The following is a 27,511-nucleotide window of genomic DNA, read 5'->3' on the forward strand; positions in this document are numbered from 1 at the left end:
AACAAAAGAAAATGCCTGGACAGATCTTTTTACTATTCAAAAGTAAAGATCCAAGTTTTTCTTTGAAACGTTTAGATGTCATTAATGACTAGGAAAACAAACTTATTTGAATTTGGGTAATAAAAATCTTTAATACTGTTAGCAAAACCCTATGTACTCAAGTAAGGTTCAAGATGTGAAGCTCCTCTGATCCTGTCCAATACTGTGTGGCATGGAGCCAAACTGGCAAGACCTGGGCAAACCCACTGCATACCCCAGAGATAAGGAGAGGCTTCCACCAGACAGCCTGTCTCTGACACCATCTACCACCTTTCCCCCTGTGGTCAGTTGTTCCTCTCCCTCCCACCCTCTGCTTCCAGCTGTGGAACAAAGTCCTTAATACCTTCAGTTCGCACATTGTCTCATTCATGAAATTTTGTTTGGCTGTTTGCTTCTTAGAAGGCATGACTGCCTTGGAAGCAAACTATTAATCTAACTTTAGTGTTGGAGGCTTCAGAGATAACTTAAATCATGTGGTATAATTTGAAGAAGCCAGAAAAACATTTTTTCTCTCTCCAAATTCCTGAAATTCCACCATTAGTATGAAAGGTGAGAGTGAAGTGCCCAACTTTGAATGACCAGCGCTAGGGACTCCCACAAATGAACGAGTGGAGAGGAGAAAGGCAGTAGAAGAGAGAAGAGGCCCATGAAAAGGAAGTTTGGGGAGAACAAAAACAAACCCCACCTCACAATTTTGTTAGTGTGAGCTCTACTTGACCTATTTTCAACACCTGACACGTAACGTAGTAGGTCACAAATAATTTGTTGAATGAATGAATGCTCTTTTTTCTACATTTGATGAAGCTGATCCTTCCCCTACTCCAAGAAACCAAAAATCATCTGAAAGAAAAGGTAAAAGTACCAGTTCTATGAATGGGGTTAATTTACTCTCCTAGAATTCACTAATTGGGTGGTTAAAATAAAAAGCAATTTCTCAGGACCCTCAGCAGCTCTCGTGGAGAGATGTTTTCCCCTCCGCGGACACGAAAAATTGCCTGGGAGGCTGCAGCATCACCAAGGCTGATTCAAACCCCAGCCATCACACACCAAAAGAGCCATCTTCGGAGTGTCTGGGAACTGGGGAAGAGGGGCTGGCAAAGGGCAACCGGGGTGGCGGAGAGGGCCCTTGGAGCAGGGGGCGCGGACCCAGCTGCGCAGCGCGCTCTCCCGCCCGGCTTGCAGCGCTTGGCTCAGCCCTTGCGCCTCCCTCAGCTCTCTCCTCCGCCCCCCTTCGCCCTCCCCCTTTGCCTTCCTTTCTCCTCCTCCTCCTGCTGCTGCGGCTGCGGCTAGACCTGCAAGTTCAGACCCACGGGGCTGCCCTCCCCTGCGCTCTCCGCTTGCTGCCTGGGCCTGGAGCGCAGCGCGGCCGCGCAGGTAGGAGCCCCCGACACGGGGGGTCACACCAGTATGCCCAGTGCCCGCAGGGCCGCTCTCCAGGGAGTAAGTGGGGGTGATCTGACGAGCGCAGTGTACCCGAGAATTTCCCCAGATTGCGCTGGATCTCTCAGGCAGAGAGGGAGGTGGAGGTGTGCGGTCTCGGAATGCGATCTATCATCATGTGCAAGTACCAGGGTGACATCTGTTTGGATGGGCATGTGTGTGCGCGCCGACAATCAGTAGACAGGGCTTTGCCCAGAAACAAGGTTTGAAAGTTTCAGGGGTTCAACGTGCGAGATTTAAGCCGCACCTGGATTCCATGGGAGCGGGTTAGAAACTGAAGCGCTGAGCAACTCTGGGGATTGCCGCCTGTTAGCTTACTGTTAAGAAAGAGAACCTCACCTCCCTGGAGGCGCCAGGCCGGCCGCCCGGAAACTGGCACCTCAGGCTGCGCTGTGGTCCCCCGGTTCCGGCCCTACGCAGCCCAGACCCTGAAGGTAGCTTGTCGGGGACTAATAAGGCACAAGGGAATCAGACGCTCTTCCACACAACCTGAGGCTTTTAAACAAAGCTGCGCTCAGAGAACCGCGTGGAAATACATACCACTAAGAGAGTTTGTGCTGCGAGATGTGAGAAGCAGCTCTGAAGGGCAGGTATTCTACTAGAACTGGGAGGAGATTGCGCCCCCAAGTTCAGTTTTGGTGTTTTGTTTGGAAAAAAAAAAAAGTCTGAGGCCAAGGTAATTGATATTGGTTAGCAGGTACTTTTGCTGAGCTGTGCAAAGAACTTCACTAGCTGAAGGTGAGCACAGACTGAAAAGCCTTCAAGTTCAAGGGGATATGAGGTTTGTTGCCCCACCTTCACCCTTGGGGAAAAAAAATGCGCCATGTCTCTTGAAATTAATTACCCTCTATTCTTTCCCTTCCGCCTCCTTTCTTGAGCCAGTCGTGTAGGTGCAGTATAATAGGTACCTTTGTATATATTGAGCGCAGCCCGATAGAGTGAAGTGAAACATAATTCTGCAGCGGTATTACAGCCTTTGGTGCCTCATTTGGCCCCAGAAAGGTTGGAGGGAAGGGGGGAAGGGGGGGAGGGGGGGATGAGAAAGGAGTTTGAAAGCTGGGTATGCTGGAAGCCTCAGCTCCCCCACCTCGCGGCCCTCCCTTCCTTACTTGTTACTTCACAAATTTTGTTATTTTCCCCGCAGCTGATAATAAGCATCAGTTTTGTACTGTGTTTTCTTTGAGATTCACGATGTTGAAAGAGCTTTTCCTAACTATGCTGATTCTGGCTCTGGTCAAGTCACAGGACACCGAAGAAACCATCACGTACACGGTAAGGGGTGATGGAATTTGAGATAAGTGCAGTGCAGCGAGATTCTGTGGCACAAGGGAGACTTTATCCACTGCTGCCAGTGTATGTGGGCTGCACTCTGGAGGGTAATAAATTAAACAACGCGTTAGCATGGTTCACGATTAAGATTCCTTGTAAATTGCCCGTAGTCCTTTCAAAAGCTCCTTTAGATCACCAGTTGAGGTAGGCACCAAAATGTAATAATTAGTGCAAGGTCGAAAAAGGGGAACCCTTTTAAAACAAAAGCCAAGTAAGCTACATGTTTTCAACACATTCAATAAATTAATGGGTGTAAGGAATTGGAAAACCTGGATTCCGATGTGCATGGAGATGAAACCAAAACTTGTTGAGTAAGACTCAAGTCAAAAAAGAAAGTTGAACATCACAAAAGCACTTCACCTCACTTATGTGTGTAACTTATATTCTCACGTAAGTGGCCTTTTTGACTTTATAAAGGCTAATATTAATTTATAGCATAACTGAGAGCTCATATAAATGCCTTTCAGATAGACTTTATGTGTTACCAGGATGTGGTATTTGCTAAAGTGGTTTCAAAATGCATTGTGTGAAATTTGGTTTTGCATTTTCTAATTAGCATATCTGAGATTTCCAAGTAATGTTTAATTAATTAGTTCATTGCCTGGGTATAACGGATGTTTATTAAAATATTGAAAATATCTTCTGACCTTTCCCCACTGTCAGAAGCGGATGTGGTGAGAACAGAGGGTAGTACTTACTTCACTTCTGGCGAATGTGCACCTCTGTTTTGTGTTTTCTATTCTTTAATCAGTGTTGTGAGGCAAATGACATTTGTCCTGGATCAGAATATGAAAAACATATTTTTCTACTTGCTCCCAATTTAAAATTAAGTAATCCTACTCAAAAAAATGAAAAAAAAAATTTTAAGTAAAACTCTTAAAAGTGAGCTAATGTCAATTACTGATAATAAACATTATCTCACTTTTTGGGTACTATATTATCCCTAGAACGTTAGTATTCATCTGGCAAATGTTCCTTGTTGTTTTTCAGATCAACTATAAATTAAATAAAGTTTAATATAAATATTTTGTTAACTTAATGGTAAATGTAATTGCTTCCTCTGCTGAAGATAAATAAAGCAAGAGAAATGAATACATGTGTTGTTTATCTTCAAATGAAAGTGTTTTGTTATTGAGGTTACCTTTAGCTCTCAGGGAGCTAAAATATAATGAGTTACCCATTTTTATATTCACCTAATAAAAACTTTTATTGCTTTTACAATTGCTTATCTTATACCCCCTTCCTTTTGCTAATCTCCTGAATCTTATTCATCTTTAGCAGAGAAAGTTCCCTGTAGATTCAACACTATTGTTTTAAGATTACTAACTAGGGTTCACTATTATTATAACAGATTTCCCAGCTATAACATCATTTCTGTGCTAAGATTAGGTCTATTCTCTTTTGAATTGTGCATGCCTAATAATTCATGGTTAAAGGAAAAGATGTAACTATTTTTTTGAGTACCTCACTATGGAGGCTCTTTCTCCTTTCAGCAAAGTATGAGGTAAGTGGTATCATCTTCCTTCTGTCGATAGAACTGAAGATCAGAGATAGTATCTCACTTGCATAAAGCTACACAGCCAGCAAGTGTTGAACCTAAATTCACTCTAGGCTTGTTTAATAATAGATCCATATTAAAGGTACTGGAACTAAATACCTAAAACAAACTTTCTTTTCTATTAGCATACAGATTATTCAAGTGAATGGTCATCTTGCCTAGCTTGAAAGATATTTTTCAGGAGGATGGGCTCATATCCACAAGATAGGCAGATATTTCCCTTCCATATTAAAGATAGGATCCATTCAGGTATTTACTTGCCCAGTATCTTCCATGTACATAAGAAATTATCATCACTATCAAAAGGATTTAAGTTTATTTGTTTACTAAGAAAATTCAGACCTTAATCTCAGGGAATTTACCCTGGGAAGACAGCATTGAAAACTACAAAGTTCCTAAGCAAGTACAAATAATATTATACAGCTCATACAAGTTGCTCAAGCAATAGAAAAGCAAGGAGGTAATTAATGTCAGTCTGGCATATTGGAGGACATAGAACTCTGTGTTGGTTCTTGAAGGAAGTGATGATGACTTTGGATTAATCTAGAAAGGCTGAAGAGGCACCTCAATCAAAATTGGCATAATCAGGGCCAGCCAGGTGGCGCGATGGTTAAGAACTGGCTTGGGACGCCAGAGGGCCCCAGTTCGGATCCCACATATGCGGGCCAGTGACACTGCCCTATACAGCTAAGATGCTGAACAACAGCTCAACCTGGAACTGGGCTGCCATGAGTCGCCAGCAATGGCGTAGGCTGCAGCCCCTATGGCAGTGGGTTGCCATGGGCTACTGTATGTAGCCAGCAGCCAGCGTGAGCGGCCAGCAGCCACAGTGAGTGGCCGTCCAGAAGACAGTGACTGATCTGCCTCACCCGGGAAGAGCGTAATGATGGTGCCAACTTGGGCCAGTGAAGCAACGTCCTCCACAACTAGACTGAAGAACAAAATGACAGCAACTTGTCTGTTCCCCTTCCCCCAATTCCCCAGCACTGTTACCATCCCCGCATTCCCCAATAAAAATCTTAAAAAAAAAAAATTGGCATAATCAAAGGCTAGGAGTGAAAATGATCAAAATGAGTCCAGGAGGTGACAAAGCCAGATAGGCTGGAGCTGGTTAGTGGAGAGAACCTGGAGATGATAAGCATGGGAGATGAGAGGCCTGCAGGCCACTGTCATTTCTTAGATGGAGGAACAACATAACCAAGAGAACAAGGGAGCTTGCCATGGAGGCTGTGTGCAGCATGTAGCGATAGGAAGCCCAGCTGCTAAGGAGACTTGCCTACTCATGAGGCAGGAAGGCTTATACCAATTGGTAGATACAGAAATGGACACACAGTGAGCAGAACTTGTAAAACAATTGGAAAAGTCAATGCTAATGTCAAAATTGTAATCCTGAGAACGATGGCAGTGTTTTGGACAGTGTTGGGAAAACTAGAAAATTAATTTGGGAGATACAGTGAGTTTAGTGTTTGCCCTGTTAAGTTTCAGATATCAGTAAAATATCTAAATTGACCTCTCTGTCTCCATTCAGCTATTTACTTGCCAAGCATCTGTCATGTATATAAACAACTCTTGGCTCTATTAAAAGAATTTAAGTTCATTTGTTTGTTTACCCTACTTTTGCTCAATACTTCCTGAAGCATCTTTCTTCTTTTCTCAAGAAGTAGCCCACAAATGACCTGTATTAGAATCACCTGGAATGCTTGTTAGGCATTCAGGTTTCAGACCCAGAGTCAGTGGGCCCAGTAAACTGCATTTTAACAAGCACACTGGGTTATTCTTAACCATAATACAGTTTGGGATTCACTGACTTTCAGTTCAGTAAGAACTCAGTTCCTGTCTGTCCCAGAGAAAGGCTTCCCACATTTGGCCCTGCCTACCTCTCCAACCTCATCTCCATCCACCCAGAACTACTAGCAGCTCCTCCCCTCTTTAACAATTTTACATCTTTGTTTACAGTGGTCCCTCATCCTAGAATTCACACATCTCCCCAGGAAAAATCCTATAAGGCCCTATTCACTTGTGGCCTCCCCCATAAAGCCTTCCCTTCTACCGTTATGGCCACCCACATCCCTGGGCAGAGTCCATCACTCCTTCAACATATATACTGTGTCAGAGCACCTAACATCTTGCTCCCACTCGTCTACCTGTCTGTCTCCTTTTCTGGCCTATGAGCTACTTGAGGACAGGGACAAAGTCTTCATGATCTTTGCATTCCCAGGGACTAGGATGGTGTCTTGTGTGAGAAGGTACTTGATAGATGGTTTGTTCAGTGAATGAACGAAAGAGGACCTGTGGGAACTGAAACTAGGAGGCAGGCCAGGGTGTGAGAGGGAGGCTCTGGATTCAGCTGAATTAGGAACAATAAGGAAATCCAGGTGCTAGAATGTGCTAAGAGGATTTAGAAAGAGAAGGAATAGTCAAGGGCAGAAAAAAAGAATTTGGTTGATTTTCTTTTTTTTGGTAAAATTTACAATGTGGAAGAGGTAATAAAGCAATCAAAAAGCAGAGTAGTCAGAGAGCTTGGAGATTAGTTATCAAGACAGGAAAGAATTCCAAGAAGATATTCATGGGTGACTGTACCAAACACAACAGAAGAGTTGAGGCAACTGGTGATTGAGCAGGGCTGCCTGAAGTGGGCCAATGCACAGATTTGTCTTTAAAAAAGAAAAGTGGGCCGGTCAAGTGGTACATTGGTTAACAGTTGGCTTGGGAGTGCCAGCTCTGAGCAGCAGGGCCCCGGTTCAGATCCCACATGAGGGCCAGTGATGCTGCGCCCTATACAGCTAAGATGGTGAACAACAGCTCCACTTGGAGTTGGGCTGCCGTGAGTTGCCGGCGACTGCGTAGGCTGCAGCGCCTGCTGCAGTGAGCTGCCGTGAGCTACTGTGAATGGCTGGCAGCCAGAATGAGTGGCCAGCAGCCGGCGTGAGCGGCTGTCCAATGGCTGGCGAGGGACTGCCTAACTCAGGAAGAGCGCAATGATCACAATACCAATATGGGCCAGTGAAGCGACGTCCTCCACAACTAGACTGAAGAACAAAAGGACAGCACTTGTCTGTTCCCCTTCCCCAATTCCCCAATAAAATCTTTTAAAAAATGGAGAAAGAAAGAAAGAAAGGAAAGGAAAGGAAAGGAAAGGAAAGGAAAGGAAAGGAAAGGAAGAAAGAAAGAAAGAAAGAAAGAAAGAAAGAAAGAAAGAAAGAAAGAAAGAAAGAAAGAAAAGCTAGAAAATTTTAACTACCCATCTCATCATCTGTCTAGGACTCTAGTGCAAGGATTGTTGCCATAAGAATGAAGCTATTAGAGTGACTTCCTAGGGACTGGATACCCCAATTAACTGTATTTTGGCCCCATCTTGATATTTTCTTCACAGCAATGCACAGATGGATATGAGTGGGATCCTGTAAGACAACAATGCAAAGGTGAGCCAGTTTCCAAGACTTTCCATCTGAACATAGCTTTCTGACTCCATCTCCTGTCACTTTTCCTGTCCTATTTGTATTCTACTAATAAGGCATGAGCATATATTTGCATGTTCAGTTGTCCCCCTAAGAAGATTCCTGACTTCTTTTATTACTGACCACAGATATTGATGAATGTGACATTGTCCCAGACGCTTGCAAAGGCGGAATGAAATGTGTCAACCACTATGGAGGATACCTTTGCCTTCCTAAAACAGCCCAGATTATCGTCAACAATGAACAACCTCAACAAGAAACACCAGTGTCTGAAAATGTGGGTGCAGCCGCAAATGCAGCCGCAGCCTCAGGTACAGCTGGGGGTATAGCAGCCAGTGGCATGGCAACCAGTGGAGCTATGCCTGGGGGTGGTTTTGTCGCCAGCGCTACTGCAGTTGCAGGCCCAGAAGTGCAGACTGGCCGAAATAACTTTGTCATCCGGAGGAACCCAGCTGACCCTCAGCGCATTTCCTCCAACCCTTCTCACCGGATCCAGTGTGCAACAGGCTATGAGCAGAGTGAGCATAACATCTGCCAAGGTAAGCATGATTTATGACACTAACGAGAAGCTTCTTGCCCAAGTGCACCTCGTAGTGACAATAACAACTCACAAATTTTTGAGAGCTTCCCACACGTGCCAGACATTGTACTACACATGCTTTTCCCACATTATCATATTTTATCATCACAGTAATCCTAAAAGGTGGTTGCTGTCTGTATAGTCATCATTTTACAAATGAGGAAACTGTGGCTCAGAGGTCACCAACGGTTCTCAACCTTAGCTGCCCATATTTAGAGTCACTTGGGAGCCTTTAAAACCTCTCCATGTCCAAGCCCTACCCCAGCCCAATTAAATAATAGTCTCGGAGGGGGGGGGGGTTCCAGGCATCTGTATGTTTGAAAGCTCCTCACGTGGTTCCAGCGTGCAGCCAAGTTTGAGAACCACAGGTTACACAGGTGGTGAGTGCAGAGCCCTCCTTCAAAGCCAGCCAGGCGGGGCCCGAGTCTGCAGCTGTCAGAAGGGGCAGTCAGGGTATTCACTGGGAATTTGTACTGTCAAGCTACTCCATCAATATCCCCTTTTGGCTTCTCAAACTTTCTTTTCATTGAACTTGCCACTGACTGTTTTTCCTTACTGAGGAATAAAAAACTGGAGTGCCTGCTTCTCAGTACCTTTGAGGGCGTCTCCCCCGCTCACATTCATAGGTCTTTTAAAGGTCTCATTTGAACGTATTTCACTTATATCACTTGCACCATAGCACCATCTGCCTGGGTTTTTCTGTTTATTTTCACAAAGAGTACACATCACTGTGTATTCTAGAAACAGCTGTAGACTCATGCTAGCAAAGCGATAAGAATCTTAGGCTTTGAAGACGTGTAGGATATTAGCTAACTGGACTGTGCTAAGGGATTTTGTTTCCCTTTTCCTCTTTAGCAAACCCTTTCAGATCCGCCTGATGTGGAAGACTGTGTTACTGAGATAGGCTGTAGGAGCCCCAGATTCCTTTTTCACTGCAGGGCTGACTGAGTAGACCCTACATTATACCATAAATACCTGAGACATATGTGTCAATGGAAAGGGCCCAAACGTTCTTATTTTCTACCTGCTCATGAGTGAGGCAGAGAGACCTTCCTCCCTCAACACCAAGCAGCTCAATTGGGATCAATTAGCTGCTGCGTTAAGTGAAAAAAGCATCTCTGGTCCCCTGGTGTGCATCCCCTTCTTCACCAGGGTTGAGTTATATCTTCTGTATTGGAAATAGTAGGTTTTAAATGGCTTCTAAATGAAGTAAGGACATAGATCATGCTCTGATTTTTTATTTTATATTTTGTGTTCAAATTTTAAGTACCCTACATCAAGAGTTAGCCCATGCTGTAATGGTGTCACTTTTCAGAGAGCCCATCATATTAGCATCTGTTTCGTGTTACTGTTATGAGTCAGAATTCCAATATTGATGATGAATGCTTCAGCATCTGCTTGATATTCTGATGTTTAATTTAAGGATTATGTCAAGGAGATAACCTCATGAGGTTATTTGACATATATGTATTTGAGTGAATATTGATAAAAAAATACCTCAGTTTACTTAAGATACCAACTTTTAATTGTGTTATTGAAATATATAATTATATTGGAAGGTTTGGTCATATTTTTCCTGAAACTGAAATGTTTTGCTGAAATTTTTTAAGTATTGACTTTTATATACTGAATTGTTTTTTGTACTTCAGGTGTATATTTCACTGGTACTTAGAAGAAAAAAAACAACAGAGAAATGAATGGGTTATTCCCCAAAGTAGTTTGTAGCTCATCATTGACAATTGTGGTTGAATTGAAAAATGATGCCTATAACCGAATGAGTAACTTCTAGAATTAAACATATTCAGGATTTACAATATGCACTGGTTATAGTAGAAACTGTATAATAAAATGTGAATAATAAAAATGAAATCCTATTTAACTTTTCTTTAAAAAGTTTAGACTACCTTACAAAGTAAGTTATTTTTCACATATTAAAACATTTATAATTCTTAACTTCTTCGGGAAATTTTTATAGTTATAGGCTAAAATTTTAAATGCCTTATGGTAGATGCTGAGTACATACTTATTGATTGCACATGGGGTATTTCCAACCCAAACCGTCCTGAATAATTCAACCAATTTCTAAAACTTGGGATGGGGGGAGGGGCTATGTCATTGGAAGCAGGGTTACAAGTTTTTTGGATGACTTAAGGCTTAAATTGGATTTCTTCCCACCTCACAGTTTTACAAAGTGCCTACAAATGTGGATTTACTTAATTGTTGATAAAAGGGGGTTATTTCATATGATAACAACAGGATAATCTGTCTAGGGAATCTGACTAACATAAGTCGAGTCACACTTATGCCCGTTTATTATTGAGCTAATCAAACATTTAGTCCAGCTTCTTCTAATTGCCTACAGATGTATGACATTCTCATTCCAGGCCAGCAGCACAAAATAATGTTCTATAACCAATGAGAAAGTGTGGGGACCTCTGCTTAAAACAATAATGTGCTCCAAGGACCTATATTACTGACATCATTGAGGAGTTTGAGGAGCCTTCTGTTTTAATAAAGATCTCCATTCCCTTTTAAATGTTGCGTTCTTATGCCCAGTAATCCAAACACATTTACCATGGTCACGGGATCGGAATAAATGAATGCCTGTGGATGAGCAATATTTGTATTAAAAATTTTTTTCCATGTGTAGTTTTCAGCAGGTACCATTTATCATTACATAACCTAAAACTGAGGACATTTATGTGATGGCTGAAATCTGTACTGTTTCAGTCTGTACTTTGAATGCACTATGACCAATCACAGATGGCACCTAATAATTTAAATACCACTATATATTTTTAAATGTACTTTATTTTATAAATATACATTTAACCAGCTGTCTGTGTTTTAACCTTTAGTAAAAATGTGATCCTTTCACTCCTCCTAAAAGGATTTGTCCAGAATTTTTTCAGTTTTGTGCAAAAACAGGGGTTTAAAATGCAATGTAATATCCAAACATCAATTCACAGTGAGCAGGTTTTTTTCAGGTAATTTTTGTCAACTGAGGTTGATGCTGGGGGAGTCATTCACACTGAGAATTTCAAATGACAGGCACCATCCTTGGCAGCTATAAAATTACATGAAGATCATTTCAGTTTTACATATCTAGAGTCATGTATAAATAAATTTTTATAAATTAATAGTTTCTCCATGAGATATCATCTACCTCAAAGACAACAGATATTCATCTGCTCCAAAATAAAGTTGGATGAATGGAGAGTATATTGTAACCCATTGATGACTCACTTTATTTTTCTACATCTTTAGTGCACAGTCTGTATGTAAACTTCCTCAAAGGAAATGGAGTTAGAAATCACTAGTTCAAGTTGAAAAAGGATTTTTTTTTAATATATAACTTTCTAAGAGCCCCATTCTTGTATAACAAAAAATCATCTGGGAAGTGACAAGAAAAAGCATCGATTGCCCAATTTGAAGGAATTTGCTCACTTAATTGAACTTCTGTAAAATTAAACATAGAATATTTTGTATAACTGGTAATTAAGCCATTACTTAACTCAGTCAAGATTTACAGGAATCGTTACTAACTTTCTAATGAAACTATACCATTAACAAATGAACTCAATAGAAACGCTTCATAAAACTGATTATGGAGCCAAATCCAGAAAGCAGTGCCTGGCTCATATTATGTAAGGTGAAAGATGTAAAAACGTACCCTAGGTTTTCCAGCCATTCCTGTATACCTGAGACTATCCAGGTTTGAACACTAAAATCCCCACATCCCTGGAAATGCCTCAGTCCTGAGCAAATGGGATGGTTGACCACCCTAGAACACCCCCAACAATCAAATCTCCTGTACTTCACAGCCAAGAGTGAGAAATCACAACGTTAGACCCACTTTTTTTCCCCCCCCAGTTATGGCATTGTTTGTCCAGTGTGACTGTTTTTTCAATTTGCTTTGAACTTTCAAAAACCAAACCTAATGTACCTGGACAGAGCCTTTCTTTTCACTTGCCATTTTGTCAATGAGCTGGTTTCCACATGTTCTAGATTGCATCTGTAGGATACCTGGACATTAGCACCTACTTACTTAGATACATGTCATATCACAGCTCATCTTTCCACATTTTCGTGGGGAAAAATTGTACCACATGGCCAAATTAAATACCATGTTTCAACTATAAAGTTTTGTTAGCTAAATTTTTTATTTTTTAAATTTTTAGCTATATTTTCAATGACTTGATTGGATTTTTATCATTATTACCTATGACACAGGAGCAACTAAACAGCTAAAAAGAAAAAAACAATGTCTTCTATAAAACCTAAAGGAACAAAAACATTATACTCAGGGTAAAAGCTCTAGACTCCTGTTGACCATCTATTATCTTCTGCACATTTCTTTATAAACATAAGGATAACTAAAATACTATTTTGAAAATGGAAGTTATTATCTATACATCTACTTTAAAAAAGAGAAACTTGAACTAGCATGTACAGAGTCTCAGATGCTAGGGACAGCTTTCTTTGACTTCTTTATTTGAAATTTAAGTGATCTTGTATCCAAAAGAGGATCTATAAATTATAGTGTAATCAAGTGACTTAGCACACTTGGCATTGTCATTTCCAAATGACTTGCAAACAGTACCGTTTTGTCGATCGTCACTAATCGTCAATAGGGTCTCTGGTTACTTTGGTTAGTTTTGTGAGGAAATGCCTATTTTTTTGTTACATATAATTATACAGCTCCCACCCACCCCCCAAAAGAGCTTTGATCTCAGAAAATAGGTATTTTGCAAAACGAAGACTATAATTGAGTAAATTATGATATTAACAGAAAAGAAATACTTCAAGCAGAAAGTAAAGGGATATTTAGCTTGCTTACAGTTCTTCATTGTTTTTAGTTGTTAATTACCTTTGAGTATCTGAAAATTCTCTAAAGTCACATGAATGGGTAAGAGATGAGTTTATAGGGAAAATTTAACTACTTCTTAAATCAGTTGATGTTAGGGCTGGCCGAGTGGCTCAGTTGGTTAAGAGATTGCTTAACAGCACGAACTTTGAGCAACAGGGTCACTGGTTTGATTCCCACATGGGCCAGTGAGCTGTGCCTGAGCTGCTCCTGAGCTGCCAACAGGTGGCAGGATGGCTCAGCTGGTGAGAGCACGTGCTCCTAATGACAAGATTGCCTGTTCAATAGTGGGCTACACCCACCCGCAGCTGGGACTGAACTCTGCACCTTGAGCTGAGCTGCCGCCCTTAATGGCTCTGTGGATAGAGCATGCGCTCTTAACAGCAAGGTTGCTGGTTTGACTCCCACATGAAAAAAAATTACTAATTAAATCAGCTGACGCAATGTAATACAAGAATGATTAACTCCTGAAAAATCTAGCATTGTTTCATAATTTACTTTTCCAAATCCTGTAGTCATTGAATTTTTAGTTAATTTAAGACTCATTTTTAATATATATTTATGAACAGTCTGTATATGTATCTGATTAGTTCACAGTCAGAAAGTGTCCTTAAAATTCCCTCATGCAACTTACACGACACCTATTTGAGGTGGGAGGATGGACGAGATCCTGTGATGACTCTTCTGCCCTCACTAAACACTATACTATTGTAACTGCGCAACTGTGATTCCCAGCATGGTCTCCTGACCGGAAGCATCAGCGTCATCCAGCAATTTCTTAGAAATGCAAAATCGGGGCCATCTGAAACTCTGAGGGTGGGGCTCAGCAATCTGTGTCTTAACAATCCTGTGATTTGGATCCCTGTCCAACTTTGAGAACCAGTGTTCTTACTTAATCTTACTTCAGGAAGCTGCATTCAGCTACAAAAATCAGAGCTCAGGGTCAGAATCCTTTACATGGGATATGGGAAATAGGGAAGAGAAAACATAAAAAAATAAACATTCTGCTTCTAGGATAGAATAATATTTCTATTTTACTTTTCTCACCTGCTTATTGTCGTCACCAGTACTATGATCCCTAAACATGAATGGTCATGAGTCTTCGTTATAGCTATATTCCTGAACTAAGGACATGATATGCACAATCTAGAGGAAAAGGAGGCATCTTAATAACACAACAAGATATCTTACATCTCTCTATAAAACCTGCAAACGTGAAATACTATCCTTAAATTGTCAGTAGGTGAATCTCTATGTTATGTTATGGGTGTGCTAATATGATTCGTGCTAAGATATACCTATACCTTCTACAGGCATCCCCATTACTCTTGTACACAACTTGTGAGATGAAGCAATAGTGTGTGAAGGTTCAGTTCATATAGAATCATAAAAGAGGAGGTTGACTCTGATTTTGGCCTTAAAGTATCTTACCAAAATACCACATGCACAGCTGACATCTTATTCTATTTAGAGTCTATGCATATTATAAGACATTAGAATATTCACATAAGTATCTCTGTTCAACTTAAACTTGAACAAAGATTTCCTTTCCATCAAAGACAAGAAGATTCTTATTAAAACTAGTTAACACTTAATCTGTGGAATGAATTTCCCTCTCTCCATAAAAACAAAAAGAAGCAGATGAGAGGAGAATTGCAAGCCTAGGTAACTTCAGGAATGCACACTGGTACTGGCTCACTCTTTCTCTCTCCAGCAGAAAGCTTCAAACTCTGTTCTGTGAAATCAACAAGTTGCCCCATTTGTAAGGATTGCCTTTGCACTTGTTGAATTACTGGCACAGTTTTATTCTTTGAAACCAAAGAGTAAACAAAGTTTGCCCCAAATGTGTTTGATTTTGCATGAATGTACAAATAAGTAATTCACACCACATCTGAAATGCATTAGCATGCTTCTTTTTCCAGGAGGTAACTGCAAATTGCACACTCAAAAATAAAACTGATCAAGAAAACTGCATTCAAATATTGACAGAAGAAATGGCTGCCACTGCAAAGATTTAGCCACAACTGCAGGCTTGTAGCTTGAACCTAAATGATTTGTAAACATTTAATAAAGAAGTGAAGAAATGGCATCAAAGGAAGGCTGAGTGCCAGGATACTGGCAGCAGCATGGATAGCTTATTACTGTCAATTTCATATGAGCACAGATTCAAAGGAGGGAGACAGAGTGAGCCAATGTTATGTAAATGTATACTAAATAGACTAAAATATTTGAGACTTGGACTAACTCAAATTCTAAAACTGGAACTGCCCTTCAAATTGTTGTACATGTATGCTAGTCAGGGGTAACCAGGCAATATTGCAAATGAAGTCGATCAAACAGAACACAACACCATTTAATTAATGTGCAATAAATTCAATCAAGTTTGAGAACCACTGTGTGTTGTAGGACACTTTGATAGAATCAAAGTAGAAGGAGAGAGTGGTCATAATCCTTAAAGACCTTGGCGTCATCCACCCACGAATTATCAAATAACAATAAAAGAAACAAACAGTTCCATAAAGTACACACATGGTACATCACACATGGTACATGACAAATTGCCAAAAGTAGAAGTAAAAGTAGCGTCTGACAAAAGGTAGGTAGCCTTACAATTTACTAAAATCCATACTTGGACAGAAAAAGAAGAACACACCCCAGAAATGTGGTCAAGAACAAAAGTCTGGTTCCTCCTTGGAATGGACCATTTAGGAGAGAATGGTGAGGGGAAATTGGGAGGTGTGACCAGGAAATTAAGATACAAGCAGCAGAGGAAGTAATCATCCTGCAGCCAGGCAGAACAAGTAGCATGATGTCCATTTTCCTTATGTCCTAGAGTGATTTCCCAGGAAAGCCCCTCAGAAGCTGTGGGGTGCTGACAGGAACGCTTGTAACAAGGGGTTACGCAGAGGGACACCAAGTCAGGAAGTACACATGATGCTGAACCACCGCATAGCAAATATCTAGTACTTGTTCCCTCCTTAGTAACTCTCCCCAACAAAATACTAATGTGTTCCTCCAGATCTGTCTAAATATCTTCTTGAACTGGGTCCCATTTTACTTATTAATGAATAGGCACTAAGCAAATGTTTGGCGAGTGTATGTATATGTGTGTGTGTGTGTGTGTGTTTGAATAAATGAATGGTTTTTAATCATCAGAAAATTCAGGCTTAAAGTTTACTCTGAGTTCTAAAACTATCCTTGAAAATGAGCTATTGAGGATCATAAGTACATGAGGTATATTTCATAACTATATATGTTATCAAATTTCTCATTAATTTTGGAGGTCTTAGATATTTTGTTCTCACTTTAAACTTAAGCCACTTGAAAGAAGCTATAAAGTCTATTCTTTATATCCTGGATGCTTAGGTTTTTAATAAACATTGGTGAATAAACAGGTTGCTATTATTCCTAGAACAAGACTAGGAATAATTGGAAATACTTAAAATCTTTTTACTTTCTGGTAAATTGGAAATACTTAAAATCTTTTTACTTTCTGGCAAGCCATTTAACCAATGAATTCATCTCAGTGTCAGGTATATCCTTCCTAGAAATCCAATGGTGAATAACGATAATACAGTTGAACTGGGGAAATGTTAATATTTATGATACTTCAAGTGAAAAATTCATAAGGCTGGTAAATATTTATGTGAGCTGTCTGATAACTGTGAAGAAACTCAGGGCACTTGAAGTTCTATACAATAAGAGCAAGAAAGGAAGATGGACTCAGAACAGTCCATCTTGGTCACTTCCCTCTACCACGGGCCAGAAATTATCCTTTTAAAACCTACTTTGTTCAAATGCTAAAGGGTAGAATTCAGGAAAGTCACTTAGCTGGGTGTAGGTGACTTAAAGAAGCTCAGTTCTGATCTGGTCCCGAAGTAGGAAGAGCTGAATTCCTGGAGAAGTGAGGAGGAAGTCCATGGATCCCAAGGGCACAGGAAGAAAGAACCCAGCTTGCTGAGGACAGCTGGTGAGCTGACAGCTAGCTTATACTTGAACTGTAGGTGAAATGCAAGTGTGAAGGAGGGAACTGAACTAGAGACAACCACAAAAGCTATTTGTATAGCTTTATGTGTGCCCAGCTAACGTGAGAATTATGATGGGAATTGGAACTGCCTTTGTGCATATATTATAGTTAAATCGCAAAAAGCTCCAGGGACTGTAGTGAAAAAGGTTTTGCACTCTGAAGAGCTGTGTGTGCTGCAAGGAATCTAATCCTACTCCCTTGAGTGCAGGTGTGGAACACAATCCCAAATGGGGAACGACTCAAGGGGTCCTATTCAGTGTCCACCGTGGAGACCAGGTCTATGATGATCTGGATGAGGGAAGAATTTTTGTTCAGTGGTAATTAGTTAGATGTCACTTGTGAAATATTTTGCAGCCAAGCCCTCCTCTCATACATACATTCATAAAACAAGTATGTCGTCATTGAATTGTCATTGACATTTTTACTGTTCACTGAAAAATTTAAATATCTCAATATTTTTTAATACACCAAAATTACAAAGAGCAGTATAAGTCTGCTTTTCAGAGTCTGCTGTTGAATCCTTCAAATTGTTAGTTATTTGAAGAGGCTTCTTAGAGAATTAGTTCAACCTAAATCATTCTCTTAAAATATATGAGCAATTTAGATATCCAGCATCATTTATCTTTGCAAAACCCACCAATGAACTTTTTTCAAATTACTGCTTTTCATAATTTGAAGCTTAAAGCGATACTGTTGTGTAGATGGCTTTCTCCCCTTATCTATGTTCTTTCCTAAGCTGTTTGTGATATCAGATGGTATCTCATCTAAAATAGAAAAGGACATTCCAAAAGAAGTTATTAAAAGATACCTTAGAAACCTGTCTATGCAGGTAATGCCCCCTTTCTTGCCTAGATTAAGTGTATTTTTAAGCTATTTAGACTTACAAGTGTGTGTGTGTGTGTGTGTGTGTGTGTATGATATATATATATCCACTCAAGTTATGCCCATATACACACAGTTGTACAAACATATAATGCACCATTATTTTTGGTAGGAAAGTAACTAACAGGTACCAAAATTAAACTGATCAAAGCCAATAATGCTTCTAAAATAATTCAGGACACAGTTCCCCTCTCATTATTCCCTTTAAGTCAATACTAGAAACTGCTTTCTAAATCCATATGTATACCTATCTCAAGAGAATAGGGCACCTTGGACAGCTACTACACTATTTAATCAACAAAGAATTTTGTTAGCTAGACTATAGAAAGGGTCAACAAAATAGAATTAAAAGTGTTAAGGCCTAACCTCTAAGGCTCTGTTGTATTACACTTCTCCAGCACCCTGGCCATATCTTCCCTAACCTTTCTGGATTTACCTGGATTCCATCATGACCCACCTCTGTAATCTATAATGAGCAACTTAATTTTTAACAAGACAAATGTTTTAGATACAGCATCATAGAACGAATTAGAAAATAGCTTATCTGGGACTGACATTGAATCCCGAAGCTCTTTCATTCTTCAGACTTTCAGTAAATTTTATAGTTAGGATATAGCCCAGAATAAAACTCCACTGAGCAAGCAAGGCAGAAAATTTCAGTGATTTATGATTAACGAAACTTCCCAGTAAAAGCTATGGGCCCCTTTTGTAAAAATAGTTTATGACCTGGTATATCAGAAGGACCCTAATCCAGGGAGGTAGACAGAGAAAAAAGTCCTCCCACACAATCTGGTCAAGATTCAGGGCTTTGTTTTGAACTTCAGTTGCACGACCTCCCTTCTTTAGTGAATGGAAGAAAAAAAAAATGAGCGAATGATAAAAAGAAGCTAAATGAAAGAAGGAAATTTAATTGTGGTGCAATTTAAGCAGCTAATGACTGTTCTGAAAAAACAGGAAGATTATTTGATGAATAGCTCATTCAAAAAAAGCTAAATCACAAAACCATTGTAAATTGGAGTTCAACTATAAGTAAACTAAAAAATCTACTGATTTTTCAATTTTAAGCAGAAAACTAGATTGTGTAAACATGCCGGAACAATAGTTTTCAATAAACCAAGCTATCACAGATGCTTAATACTTCAGATAGACTATCTGAATATCACTCTATTAGACAAAGAGCTGGGGCTATTTAGTTGTCATTGTAAAAACCTGGCCACCCTGTATTAGGGTTCTGATAGAGAGTTTTAAATAACTATTGCAAAATATGATCATAATATCAAAGTCAGGGGTAGGCAGAATTACACATTACCAAAAGTATTATGAATCTATTACAAAATGGTTTTAACTGTATATATTTTTATTGGTAAAATACACATTTCCTGGTCTCATCCTAAAGGAACAATTTATAGTGACAAGAGAAAGGAAGGAAGACTTCAATAAGGACGGTTGCATGAATTATTTGATTAAATATGAATGGTGTTTTGAATTTTCTCAAGAGCTTAAAAAATCAAGTTAAAATCTGAGAAATGGGCAAAACTAACTGCAGCCAATGGGCCTGCCTATCCCTTAGTGTATATCTCCAGTCAGAAAAAGCAGAATCAGTGCAGATCCAAACTGAGACCAAGCCTTTGCAGTGGATTTGGAGAGCTACATTTAAAACGTATTCTAATAGATGACATATCACTGTTACGTCAACCTAGTTACTCAGCAGAAAAGAAAGACCACTTTCCCTCTTTTCTGTTAAAGTTAGGTAAAGCCTCTTAACCACAAAGATCACAATGGGGTAACTACAGTTGCTGAAAATCGTGACTTAACTGTTGTTTGCCCATTGATTGATTTTAAATATATACACCACGTATTATTAGGATGAAATGGTGAAGCCAGTTTGGAGAATTCCCTGGCTCCTCTGCTGAGTCAGTGACTCAAGTAACAGAGACACTCTCCCGGCAACACCACCGACCATCATCACCACATACCACTCAGTATGAAAATTGGCCATCTAAGGAAAAAGCAGAAATACAGTGGGCACCCGTTAAAGTATTCAAGCATTTATGGAGAAAAAAAGCAAAAAGGAGCCAACAGCTGAGCCTTATCTTACTCTTCCAGGAACCAACTTATCCTGGGAGACAGGAGTAGCTAGCTGTGAGAGGAATGAGAGGCAGAAAACAAAAAGATGTAAAATGGAACTGGAAGAGAGATAAAAAGAGAACAAAATAGGAGAGTAAAGGACAATGAGCAAGCATAAAACTATGCTAATTGAAAACAGGTTCTACTACATAGTGTCTCATAAAATAGTATTATAATTACCAATCTTCCACCTAAGTGGAAGATATATATATGTATAAATGCATTTATTTTCCTCAAAAGACTAATGAAGGAAAAAAGAAAGGATGACACCAGAATAAATCAGTTTTGCTGTTTTTAGAAAATTGGCTATGGGAATCTTTAGATTTGGAATTCAATTCTTTAATAACGTTTTAGAGAATCTCCTATATACTATGTGTGATAGACCAGTACTTCTCAAACTTGAAGGAACATACAGAGGACCCGGGAATCCTATTAAAATGTAGATTTTTATTCGGCAGGTCCAGCATGAGGTCCAAGATTTCACATTTCTAACAAGCTCCCAGATTTTGTTGATATATACAGAGCCTACCAAGAAGCTGATAGAAGCTGATTCTTCATTTTCTATTTTCTGCAGTTAGCAATATGTGGTATGATTTGGATAGAATCAGATTTGCATGTGGTGTTTTTTGTTTACTTTTTTTCAAAAAGGTATTTTTCTCCTTTAGTTATATACTCAGTTTCTCTGATATAAATTCCATTGTAACAGCTACAGCTGTGATACATAGATATTTCTCTTCATTACTAATTACTAGCATTTTCTCCTGTAGTGGAATGTTTTTAATGCTTGAGTGCTGCAGAGAATCCCAGAAAATAGTCTTTGGCAGCAGAAACCTGATGAAACTCAGCAAGACACAAAGGTCCCCACCTGGGTCGTCCCCTAAGTGACTGTACTAACCCAGTTAACCCCTCTGGACCTCAGCTTTCTCAGCTGTTAAAATTAAGAATTGTCATTTCCAGCTCTTATTCAACATTATTTTAAAAGAACGACAGAAAGAATGAGAGTAGAGTGAGCACACTTTATCTAAATTATAAGCCTTGGAAGTGTGGTAGCTGGATGTTTCTTGATTGATACATGCCTGGAATTTAAACTGTTTCTTTGCCTTTCAAATGGCATTTTTATCAGGAAAACATACCAGAGCAAGTTAAAATCTGCCCTGGGAAGAATGTAGGTGCATTCTGTGATTATAATAGCATTAATGACTCAGAAACAAAAAACCAGACAGTTCTAATGACTTGACTCTTTATTGACAAAACAGTTCACATGTAGTACTGGCTGTTTGCTAGAAGCCTGGACCAAATCACCGAAGCTTTAAAAGCTAGTTCACTGCAGTCTTTTTCCCAGGCAGTGACATGGGCAATTATTATGGTTCAAGCCACTGTCCAGGACTCCATTTCAATCCTAGCTTAGAAAGAAGTTATATGTATTCTGGTTCACAGTAACTATACTCTTTGCATGTACTCATATAAACTTCTTTTAAAATGTAAAGTTGCCAACCCAACACTAAATGTTACAGGCTCTGTTTTATTTTCTTGATTTTGAATTGATGTAATACCTTCACTGGGGGATATTAATGATGGCCATTAAGGAAAGAACTATCTCTTTAAAGTCTATAAGTTTCTTCATTTCACATTTTGGGATTTTTTTCACTTTCAGACTCAAACCATGCTTACAATCAAAGCGACCAGTCTTTCCTGAGCTTATGCATTATTATCCACCACACAGAAACCATAAGGAGGTTTGTCAGCCAGTTATCTATTGCCACGTAACAAATTACTCTAAAACTTAGGGAGTTAAAACAACAAACATTTATTATCTCACAGTTTCTCTGGGTCAGAAATCAAATGTGGCTGAGCTGGGTCCTGAGGGTTTGGGTCTTTTCCAAGACTGCAGTTGTGTCCGGGATTGACTGGCAAGGATCCACTTTCTAGCTCTCTCACTAAGGGCAATGGGCAGGATTCACGTCCTGCCCCCTTTCCTCAAGGGTTCTTCCTCCTTCAATACTTTGCCACATACACCTCTCCAAAGAGCATCTTACAACATGGCAGCATTCTTTATTATAGCAAGGAAGTGAAGGGTAAGTGAAGTGCCAGCAAGAGAGAAAGTACTAATAAGACTGAAGCCAGAGTTTTTTGGTAACGTAATCACCCAAGTGACAACTCATCACTTTTGCCATATTCTGTTCGTTAAAAACAAGTCACTAGATCCAGCCCACATTCGATGGCCAGGAGTCTGGGATCACTTGGGACTATGTTAGAAGCTGACGACCACAATCTGTAATTAAAAGTCCCCCTGAATTGATTCCAACCAAACCTTTAGAGTTAAATCTAAAATTGTAAATAATTTCGAAACGCAAAATGTAAGCTGAAAAGCAAAATGCACCCACCTCCCCAGCAATGCAAGAGACTGGATGACTCATTCAGATATGCAGCCTGATGGGTGTGATTGAAATAGGCAGAGCACTGTCCAAAAGAAGAGCCTCGCTGCTTCTAACAGCTCCTTTTATATGAATGTACCCTTCTCTTCTTCATGGAGCTGAGATTTCTAAATGCTATCAATTCTCTCCAAAACCACTCCTAAATAATCATAATTATCTCCTTTGATTTTAGAACTTCTTTTTATTAAAATCCTCCTTTACTCTACTCTACCAATAAGCAATATCCATGAAACAAAAACTTTATGAGCTGACACAAAAACTACCTTTATTTTTGCAAATTAACATGTACCCACATGCCTGTTGCATAAAAGAAATTTAAACTGCTCTTGCTTCATGTTAACTTTTGTCCTAGACATCTGTGATATTTGTGTTTGTTAAGGAATTGTGGAAAATGTTCTCCATCTCTCCCACAGAAATCTGTGTTCTGTTTTGGTTGCATTTTTCTTCCTACTCCCTATTCAAAGCCTACTTCTAGAATCATCATGTTTATGTCTAAATATGTTGACAACTTTCTTTTGCCTCAGAGGTTTATTAGGCGACATGCACTAAATATATCCTAAGATTATAATAAATGGGTTGTGTGATTGTTAAAAAGTTCAGAAGCCATAACACCCAACATGAACTTGCTTGAGATTCTAAGGAGTAGGTATCTTGAAAAGAGGCACAATAATGGCTTGTTTTTCAACAAGAAGGCAGTAAGTTAGTAGAACAGTACTCTAAGGGAAAGGAAAAGATAAATGAGCAAAAACAGGAAAATCAGTGAAGGTGGAAATCAAGAAATTGAACCATGTATGGGAGGACATATAAAATAGTGACATGCAGGGAAGGCCACCAGCCACATCCAATTTCTTCTAGAAAAATATTCTAGTAGCCAGATTGTGAATTAACCAGCGAGAAAGAGAAAGAATACAGAAAAAGCTAATACGGCCATTAAACAGAGCAAGTCAAAGGAAGGCGTTTTTTTTCCCCCTTAAAGAATATGGAAATGGACCAAATATTCTTAAATTACTTTTTAAAGTGCATAATACAGCTCTGTATGGAGTGTAGTACATTTTCTCCTTGGTCACTCTCCGCAAAAATTATTTTCCAGATTTGTCCAGGTGTCTCTGATGCCAATAATAAAAACCTCTGTAGGCCTGTTGAGTGGGTAGTAGGATATAAATGGGTGTCTCGGCAGCCAGGTAGAGGCCAGCTTCTGGCCTCGAGCCTGCAGCATCCTGGGGAGGCTGGTCTGGTCCATGAAACAGGCAGTGAGAGCTGGGGCAGCCCTCAGGGGGCCTCCCAGTCATATCTGGTTCCCTTTACTGTGAAATCCAGAGGGGGAAAAACGCATTATGCTCATAAGATTTCCTCATATCCAGCCATCCATTTGCTAATACATTCTCTTGACATAAGTAGCCCCACTAAATTCCTCTTTCCTCATCACTAACTCTAAAATGACAGCTTAAGGATTATCCTTTCTGCCACTTACCATGAAACACGGCTCCAAACCAGTTTGTTGTAGGTTTCTGAGCTTAACCACATAGCTTACAACTGAGTGGATAATCAATCATTCTATGACTAAATCCATCTGGAACAAATTTGAAGAAGTGGCCATGTAAGGTTTCTTTTGAAAAAAAAAAATTAAACTGAAACCAGAGTTGATCTTTTAAAAGGTTCAGAAGAAAAAATATATATATATATATAAAACTCAGCAATGACTTTACCGCCAGAACTGGTGCATGCTCTCTGAGTAAGACTGGGTCTGTCCTGCCCCGTTTTACATTTCATTTAATCTTTCAGAAAGGCTGTCTTCAAATGCTTTGGAGGACAGTCCACTACCCAGAGAAGGAGGTCACCATCTCCTCTTGGGGAGAAGGAAGGGGAGACATTGTGTGGCCAGGTTGTCACCATAACTTCATGCTGATCTTAAATTCCCAAACACACAGGGCTCAACGGAGAGATAATGGAACCAAAGGCGCCTGTGTCCAGCCTTTCTTGCTGGATCCATTCCTTGTTGCCCTACAGGTATTAAAGGATCATTTAGATATCAAGAGCCTGGGCTTTTAAGAACTCTGACTTCCTTTCCCTCGCTAGACCCCAAATTGTTCGAGTAAATTTAGGATATATTTTGTCATGTCTACCCTGAAATCTGCACTGTTCATGCATTCATTTGTTCAACTTTTAGTCACTTATTCCTCAATTCATGCATCGATGCATTCAGTTAATATGTGTTCAAGCTGTGCTAGGTGCCTACACACCACCTTTCTTGCAAAAACTTTTCAGTCTATCTGAAGAGGTAAGTTAAGGTCAGATTTTTAAAAATTAAGTGATACAAGTAATTCAGCTTAACACTTTAAGTCAACAAAACCCTAGTTGAGTGCCTCAGTGGCTATGTCATCGATGGTAGATGGCGGTTACTGAAAAGCACCAGAGGAGTCCAGAGGAGGGACTGGTTACAGCAACCAGGACCGGTTAGGACTTGCTGGAGAGAGTAGATGTGATCAGGGTCATGAAGGATGAACTGGATGTGAAGAATCCTGAGAAGAGAAAGGAAAGGCTCTGCTGGGTAGATGCCCCGGATACAAAATGACGGTGTCATTGTTTGAGGTGAGGGAAAGGAGGGCTACTGTAGGGTAGCAGGAAAGAAGATAGGACAAGTCATTGATAGACAGTTATATAAAACCCTGAATTCTTGGTTAAGCCATTTAGATTTAGTGCTGTCATAACTAGTGAAAGATTTTGAGCAAGGAGTAGCATCATGAAAATGCTATCTCCAGGTAGTTTTAGGATGAGAAAGAAAAACAAGTATACACATATGGTTAAATGTGCTAAATCATTCTAATAGGACTGGGTGGGGAACAGGGATGGAGAGGGTCTATGTCAGCCTGGTTTATTGAAAGGTGAGTGAGTTTCTCAAGAAAGAATGGCATTAACTTTCAAATAGCGTACATATAGTAACAATACTAATAGGCATAAAAAGAGAGTATGATCCACAAGGACTATGTTCGGGATTATAACAGTTTGTTTAAAATGATTTCTAACAGACACATTCATTATTTTTGCATGCAAGTGCTTCTTCTGAGTCAAATGATGACTCTAAACAAGGTCCACTCCAAGTAGAAAAATAATATGGTTTATAATATTGTTTAGCAATATATTTATTTATAGATATTACAAAGGTAAATATCAAATTCTAAATTAATTAGATTTGGGTGCAATTTCAGTTCCTGCACCCCATGACATAACCAATTAGGAGTTAAATAAGCACTTAAATGATCTTCTGAACAATCAGCCTTTCTGCCTCGTGCCCAATTCCATTAAACTGTACAATGTTCATTAGTCATAATACGTGACTGAAGGAATATGGAGCAAGTTTCTATCCGTAAACCATGGCTAAACATAGACCTTTAAGAGCAATTACTCTTACTTTAACATGTTTAAGGCTGTGACACTGCAAAATGCAATGAACACAACCTAAGCAGAGTTATGCCTTGAATACAACAAGGTTTTTCAAATTATAGGAAATTATGGTAAGAGGCAATTAATTATCCATAGGCCCACTTTCCCCTATCAGTCCCCTACCACCTATTTTGCATATAAACGTGAACTAAGGAATCATGTAGATATAAATAGAGGAGAGCAACGAGTTCTCCTGATGTGTTTAGGGAAAATGAATTTTCCACTTAAAAATCACCTTTGTTTAACAATAAGAATTTAAGTAGAGTGCAAAAAGGGGAATGGCAGCTTGGGCGTGGGGGAGAGGCTGGACAGCTAAGCTAATAAAGCAAAATCTTAAGAAAATAAGGATGTATAGTTTAGTTATGGGATAATCCAAAGGAATATTTTAACTGGATTTAGATCTCACTTCACTAAAACATAAAACTGGTTTTGGGTTTTTTTTGTTTGTTTGTTTTTGAAGACCAACACCACAGTTAGAATTTTGCAAAGGTAAAACACCTGGTTTGTCCATTTATTGACCTATTTAAGTTTCCATTCTGGAACACTTCATACACAATAGTCATGCCTGTAATTTTCCTTCTCAAGAGTGGGGACTGCTGAAGATGATGTGTCAGTTGTCTGGATTTATTTTTTATTTTACATTGGATTTGGGAATAGTATGATGGGGAAAGAAAATTTTCACATTTGCTTTGTTGTTTATAGTTTGGGAGATGGCACCAGACCATAGAGCAGGTCTCCTGAGGCGGATCCCTAAACATAATTTCAAAGTGTGAGATTATTCAACAAACCTGAGTTGAGTAACTACTGTGTGCAAAGCACAGTAGGTGCCGAGGATAAAAACGTACAGAACCTGCCCTCAGAGAGCTCATAGGATATGAGGAAGTGGACATTAATTACACTGTGGCATTTTAAGTCCCACTTTAGAGACTTCCCAGAGAAGGTGACACCAGGCCTCAATCATAGGAGGTTGCGGGAATGAGCCTTTAACAAACTGGGGGGAAGAAAGGAGGGAAGGCAAAAGAATGTTCTGTGCAGAAGGAATAGCATTTGCTAAGGTCATAAGTAGAAGACAGAAGAAGGGAACAGTGTTCTGTATGATTCAGTGTGCAGCACATGAGGCTAGGCAGGACTGAAATCATGAAGGACTGCATCTCATGTTAAAAAGTTTCGATTTCATCCTGAAGATACTGGGAAGCAACATACTCAGGTTTCCTCTGCACCAAGTGAAAGATGCCCTATACCAATTTGAAACTTAACTTATGTAAATCCAAATGAAGGCCACTCTCTTTGTTCACAGAAGTCAACACACCATTTGCTTTTAAAACTTA

General features: G+C 39.6%; 1 protein-coding gene across 4 annotated transcripts in view; it reads left to right on the forward strand.

Annotated features, from left to right (window-relative positions):
- The first annotated feature begins 871 nt into the window (after positions 1-871).
- The window catches only part of EFEMP1 (EGF-like fibulin extracellular matrix protein 1), a 59,479-nt gene continuing 32,839 nt past the window's right edge, over positions 872-27,511 (forward strand). The window contains exons 1-4 of one of the 4 annotated variants that reach the window (XM_019624720.1): positions 872-891; positions 2,664-2,751; positions 7,740-7,788; positions 7,953-8,363. In XM_019624720.1, the coding sequence (XP_019480265.1) occupies positions 2,671-2,751; positions 7,740-7,788; positions 7,953-8,363 (541 nt within the window). In that variant the 5' untranslated portion in view covers positions 872-891; positions 2,664-2,670. Of the gene's footprint in view, positions 892-1,297; positions 1,414-2,237; positions 2,261-2,623; positions 2,752-7,739; positions 7,789-7,952; positions 8,364-27,511 lie in introns of those variants that run through there. The other 3 variants (XM_019624719.1, XM_019624718.1, XM_019624717.1) reach the window with 3 other exon arrangements.

The sequence above is a fragment of the Hipposideros armiger genome, unplaced genomic scaffold (assembly GCF_001890085.2).
Source record: "Hipposideros armiger isolate ML-2016 unplaced genomic scaffold, ASM189008v1 scaffold_602, whole genome shotgun sequence".
NCBI classification, from domain to species: Eukaryota; Metazoa; Chordata; class Mammalia; order Chiroptera; family Hipposideridae; genus Hipposideros; species Hipposideros armiger.